A 6,612-nucleotide genomic window follows, 5' to 3' on the forward strand; every position below is an offset into this window, starting at 1 on the left:
CATCAATCATACAAAAAGACTTTCAAATAGTCTCTTCTATGTATAAGAAAAAAGGAGGAGTGCCTCCTCACCATCTCCGTAGAACGGGACCGCCCATCACCTACCGAGAAAAATAATTGTTAGTGCCGTTAGTGCTAGTAGGTGCCGGTATAAAAATAAATTAATAAAGATGAATAATATACTGTTTCGGATCGTGCAAAAAGTTTAAGAAACGCTGTCTGTAAGGGGAGGATTCTTCTTGGCACAGTTGCAAAAACTTGTTTCAATCCTAACCCTTATGGTAATGATTTATAAAAAATGTGCTACCAGTCCCCTATGACGTCATCGTAGGAAAAACAACACAACAAATTCTCACTCTTACGGATATTGCCTCTTAAAGCTGAAGTGATGTTAAGGATAAGCCATCGGCCTCGCCGTGTTTGTTAATCATGTTTCATCGGCTTCATGTTTTCAGGCTCAGCACCCCAAAAATCGATTCGTCAGACTTTTCAAAAATCGGTCCGCTACGTGACAAGTCTGTTATTCGAGACTAATTCTTACCCTCAAACCACCCGAACTGTTTGTGCAGGTTCTTGTATTCAAATCGGGGTGACAAGAGTGCACCGTCCGTTTCAGCTCCGTTTTGGGAGTGCAGCCTAAATTTGTCTAAAAGTTCAAAGCCCGCAAACAACGAGTGTCACTTTTTGACAATACGAGGATCATCATAGCAGACTTGCAACGGAAGTTCAATAATGAGAAAAAACCAATTTTTTCGAGAAGTAAATCTTAAAAACAATTTAATGTAGGTTTCAAATGTTTTTGACGAATATACTTGAAAAAAATATATAGAAAAACTTCAGGAAATAAATTTTTGCAAAAAATGTGGTGAATAAAGTTAAAAAATCAAAGTCTGCATTATAGTGCCGCGTACCAGGCTAGGCTAGGCCGAAAATAAAACGAATCTCAAAGAATGATAGTCCTAAACCTATTGACCTTTTTCAGATATATCTTTTGAATGTCATAATTTTAAGTGTAATGAAGTCCCGTTCTGACTTGATGGTTTGCAAATTTTCCCCCACTTTCAATCATATCACATACTTTTCTCTTTTCCATGTTTCGCCTCGTACATTTTTCCCACATTCAAAAACATACGTGTTGTTTATTTATACACATTTGCATATGTACACACTTGTACTGATCATATGATTTATTGTTGTTTTGTTGTATATTTGAAGTCTGTCGGTGTGTCCGAAGTGTCCGGATGTCCAGATATTTCAATGTTTTACATCTCTAACCAAATCTGCCCGGAGTGTCCAAATGCCCGGATGTCCCCCCAAAAATGTCCAATTTTTCCGAGTAAATACTTTATTACAGATTCAATTTGATTTGCAAGAGAGAAAAAGGGCGGGAAAGCAACCGATTATTATTATACTTTGGGACAGAACTTATTATAAATCAATTTTCAGAAAAAGAAAGAAAACAATTGATTTTTCCCAATTTTTGGTTGAGGTGAAAGGAAAGGAAAGAAACGATTCGAAAGCTAGAATTGGGGGATGATTTCAGTGATTTTGATTCGAAAAATTAGAAAAAATGGGGGGCAGGTTCGGGTAGCAAGTGGTGGTAGTGGTAGACGTTTAGTTGGCCTCTTCGACTCTGAAATAATTAGATAATTAGAAATAATTAGTGAATAATTTGGTTAAAGTTTTCTATTCTACACATGCTTCTATTCTATTGATACCTTATGGAGCTTAGAGCCACCAGGTCTCTTAGTCTTTTAGGCTGAGCTGCTGAAAATTATTTATTAACACCGTTTTAAAGTTGTAAATTCGCTCTAATGAGAATTATTCTCCCCTCAACTTACTCCTTGGCGGTGAGTGGCTTGAGTTCCTGGTTTCCGGTGAGCACGACGTATTTCTCCTCGGCGTCTTGTGGGGTGTGGAATCCGATCAAGAAGTAGTAGAACCAGATTCCGACGACGGCTCCGACGAATGGTCCGACGATTGGTACCCAGAACCATTTGCTGAAAAAATTAAGGTTTTTTGGGTGCAAAATGTTTAGAAACCTCCTAAAACCCATAAAAACGTTGAAAAAAAGAATTCAGCTTACGTGGGCTCGAACCCGCGACCATTTTTTTTATAGTCAACCTCCTAACCAGCTGCGCCACGCAACCCACAGTCACGTGGCTGTGGGTCGCGTGGCTCAGGCGGTAGAGCTGATGCCAATGAAGCAAAGGGTTCGGGTTCGATTCCCAATAGTGATTTCAAGTTTTTATAGGTGAAAAATAGATTTTCCCATTCAAAAATCTTTTTAAAAAACCTCTGAAGACACACCTTTGTGGGGTTTTCCAGTAAAAACTCAAAAAATCCCAAAAATTGTTTTCCAGGAAACCTAGGCATGATTATAGTCATGTTAAAGCTCTCGATTCGCTGAATCCGAATATTATACTCAAATTCCAAAGAATTCAAAACCTAAGGAGACTCCGCTTCAACGGTGTTTCTCTAGGTGTTGTTTACGTCGCTCTCTACTTTCTACTCCTACTTTTTCCCCTAAAACACCCATTTTACGTGTTTTATGACTTTGTTTTTCATTCCCCCCTACTAGGCTCTTTTCACTTTTTTCATCTTCTACTCCTGCTTAGGTTAGGTACCAGTATCAATTTCCCGGAAATTTCCTCTGTTTGCTTCCCTGACACACCAAAAATGGTCTCTTCGGAAATTTCATGGGCATCGTCGATTGTTGTTTACTTGTGTGTGTGTGGGTATGTTGTGTCTACGAAACAATTCTCTATCCGTTTCTGGCCGAAACAATTTGGATGGCCGGGGAGGGAGAGAAATTTCTCTCCGCATTACGGTGTGATCATTCGGATGAAAAGGCACGCGAAAAGACATAGAGAATGTGACCGCGAAAATGAGTTTATTGCCCCTCTACCCCCGATGAAGGACTCATTCGGAGACGACTGTTTTAGGATGAAGAAGAAGAAGACAATTACGGATGTTAGTATCCATAATGATATGCTGTCATAGAAATGTGCTGAGATTAGCTCGGGGATGAAAATATTTGAAGTTTAGGTTAAAATATTAGATCTAGCAGGCTCTGAGGTTTCAGAAAATGTAATCATGTCCGGAAGGCTTTCCTCAGACTGCAAAAATTGGTAGTCGGTGAAGAAAGGCAACTTTGAGCAGGTGCCGGGGTGCCAAAACTAGTTTATAACCAAACATTTTACATTATCAAAAAGCCGTAACCTCGAACTATATTTTCTTAGTTGACAACTTTTTTGTACCTTTTCACTCTAAAGAGATATGACCCTGCGAAAACTGTCTTCCTAACTGCTCACTAGAAATGTAGTAATTTTTGAGAAAGGTGCCACGGTCTCATATTTTGACCAATTTTTAAGATTTTTATACCATTGGAAAGCTTAAATTCAGAACTACATTTTTGCTGTTAACAACTTTTTTGTATCACTTCACCCTACAAAGTTCTGTCTGAGAGTATTCGGCGACTTGGACAGTTCTCTCGTTCGGGGAGCAATAACTTTTAATGAGAGTTCGCACAAAAAGTTTTTAAAGAGTTGTACCCTTGTACTTTTAAAAATATAATGATATTTTAGGATTTGACTAATCGGGACCCCTAGGCAAGGATTTTAACTAAAAACTACATTGGGCGGATTTCAAAATTTCACTTTCCTAGATGATTACAGACTTGAAACTCAATTTTTACTAGTTGTCCCCCCGTAATATCTATATCCCGTTACTTACGTGAAGACAGCTCCTCCGTAGAAGATGGCGGTGAAGAGACGTGGGGCAAAGTCACGGGCTGGGTTGACTGGGTATCCGCAGTTGTATCCGAAGGCGGCTCCGATGGCGACGAATCCGGTTCCGACGAGGATTGGTTGAAGCCAGGTTGGGTACGAGTTACGCTTGTCGACGATGTGAGCAATCAAGAAGACGAAGACGGCGGTGGCGACGAATTGATCGACGAATCCGTTGAGGAGTCCCAAGTGTGGGGCTGGGTACGAGGCGAAGATTCCGGCGGTGTCCTTGAGTCCTCCAACAGTACGAACTCCTCCGTCGAAGGCGTTGATGGCGTCATTGTAGACGGCGTAGACGACGGCGGCTCCGAAGAATGCTCCGAGGAATTGGGCGACGAAATAGGCGAGGAATTGGACGATGGTGATTTGACCGATTGAGAGGAAGGCAAGGGAGACGGCTGGGTTGATGTGTCCTCCTGGAAATAGACAAGAATTGGGATTTGGAGTTTTTTCATCGTTTTGAGGTCTAGTAAGGTCCAATGCCAAAAGTATATATATATGTTTTTATAGACCAAATCAAAATCTCTATTTTGTAATTAACGACTTTTTTGTACAAACGGATCCCAGGAAGCTAGGGCCCAATGGAGTGGAGCTACGAAATTGAGGGTTTGTCCACTAAAATGATTATAACTTTTTAGAAAAAACTTGTACAAGAAAAGTGTCAACTACAAAATTAAACCTTTAGCCTAAAACTATCTACTAGTATGAAAACAATATTAAAATCAAAAAGCCGTAAGCTCGTTACTCGCCTTCAAAGTTAGCAACCTTCCGTACTAGGTAATTCTCGCTGTAACATTCCAAGTTGGAATTACTCAAAAAAGTTGTCAACATATGAAATGTAGGCTTAAACTAGAGCTATCAATTGGTGTAAGAAACCTAAAAATTTAACTCTTCCTGGCACCATGACGGGCTATCAAAGTATATCCACTTCGAAGGCGGGCGAAAAGTCCATACGGTCAAGCACGGTCTATATTATATGCCATCTTGAGCGAATCTTATTGTATTTTATTAAATCCGAAGCGGCCCCGATGTTCACGGCCCCCCCCCCACAGCTCAAATCTCTAAAAATAGGTCAAACTTTCCCCGAAACACACATTGATCTAGACCACACACCCTTTCTAAATACAAGTAAAACGGTTTCCATTTTTTGACAAAAGTTGTTTACTCCCTCCCCTCCCCAAACACGCAATGCCCATAAACCGCCATCGTTTTTTTGACCACTTTCTTCTATCCCTGTCAACCCCTCGTCGCCCCTACTAAATAATACACGAAACTACTACTAACCAGAGAGTTTCGCCGAAACGGCAACACCGAAAACGATGGCGATTCCGAAGCCGACGTTGACGCCGATGAATTCGTTGACTTCTGGTCTTGGAAGGACCTTCTGCGCGACCACAGAAAGACCGATGAGCTGAAAAAAGGGGAATTGTTGTATTGTTATTTGTCCCAGGAGTGTCCCAGTCCCTCGAGCTTTTCGTGACTAATCACTATTTTGATCTACTGCCATTCCACCTAGGCCACCTGCTCATTCACTCGAATATTCTGGATATTCTGCTGAGCAGAGCAAGGATTTAATCCTGGAAAGAGAGCAAAAGAGCACGCGATGAGAGAAAAGAGACAGATGTTCCCGAAATGAGTCTAATTGAATATGAATTAGTGTGTCTCTGGAGGAAAGCGAATCAAACATTTCGGACATGTTTTGGTCATTAGAGGGGGAAACGAGAAAGATATGGAGCATAAGTTTAGATATTTGATCTAAGCCCCTACAAAGATTGTCAGGACAAAAATTATGCTCAGAAAGCTGAGAATTCCGAACCTGTTTTCAAATTTGTCTAACCTAAAAATTGGTTGAGTTACCACGATTTTCGTATCGGCTTGAGATGGGGTTTGCGGAAAGCATTGTAACTTTGGTTGTTTTGAAGCTAAGAAAATTTTAATTACAGATTCAGAATCCTTACAGTTTCAGCTTTCCAAACATACCAATTTATATGAAAAACACGAAAATTTCAGACTTCTATGAGCTTTCAAAGAGATCTCGAGCCTCACCGTTTAGTAGATACCTAAGAACGCGTAATTAAAACTAATAAAGTCAAAAGCTCCAGACTGAGCTAGCCGACTGAGACACCAAGACAAAAGATACCAAGGTGTTTCAATAAGCACTAATTAAGCCTAATTAAGCCCAATAAACTTACACAAAGCAAGAAGGTACCGGTGAACTCGGCAAGGAAGGCACGTCCGAGGTCCTTGCGGATGTGGAACTTGGCGCGAAGTTTGTCCAACACCATGGTGATCTGAAAACGCTTAAAATGTACATGATGGGCGGTACGAAAAGGTTTCAAAGCGTGAAAAAAAAGAAGAGAGAAAGTCTTGTTTACTACAAGTCGAGGCTTGGCTGTGGCCGTCCAGAAGAGAAAGAGTCACAAACACAAAAATATATTGGGGCGGAGAGTAGGGAGTGAGCGGGGGGCTGTTGTTGTTGGGGAGAGGAGTCCTAAGCCCCGCCCACATTTTTCCGCCAACATTCACGTATACACGAGTAGAGAGAGAGAGGATGGAGAGAGAGGGCATTTCCCTCCGATTTGGACGGGTGCCAAGGTCGAAATTGAAAGGTGGAGTGGAGGGGGGCAAAGAGAAGGGAGGAGATCCGATCACAGATCAAACGAAATATATATAACATTTATTTCGATCATGATAAGCAGAGTGAGCGATGAGGGATGAGAGAATGGGTGGTCCCAGTGACTCAGGGGGGACAACAACTGACACCTTTCAGATGGTGGGAGAGGAAGTTTCGAGTGGGTTCACGGAAAGAGTTGGCAGAGTGCCAA

General features: G+C 41.2%; 1 protein-coding gene across 1 annotated transcript; it reads right to left on the reverse strand.

The window, feature by feature from the left end:
* Nucleotides 1-1,836: 1,836 nt before the first annotated feature.
* GCK72_004731 (uncharacterized protein) lies at nt 1,837-6,072 on the reverse strand (the record flags this gene model as incomplete). The annotated part of the gene is made up of 4 exons (XM_003097085.2): nt 1,837-1,999; nt 3,735-4,203; nt 5,072-5,198; nt 5,980-6,072. The coding sequence occupies 4 exons, from the start codon at nt 6,070-6,072 to the stop codon at nt 1,837-1,839; spliced, it is 852 nt and encodes a 283-aa protein (XP_003097133.1).
* Nucleotides 6,073-6,612: the final 540 nt, after the last annotated feature.

This window comes from Caenorhabditis remanei, chromosome II, assembly GCF_010183535.1.
Source record: "Caenorhabditis remanei strain PX506 chromosome II, whole genome shotgun sequence".
NCBI lineage: Eukaryota > Metazoa > Nematoda > Chromadorea > Rhabditida > Rhabditidae > Caenorhabditis > Caenorhabditis remanei.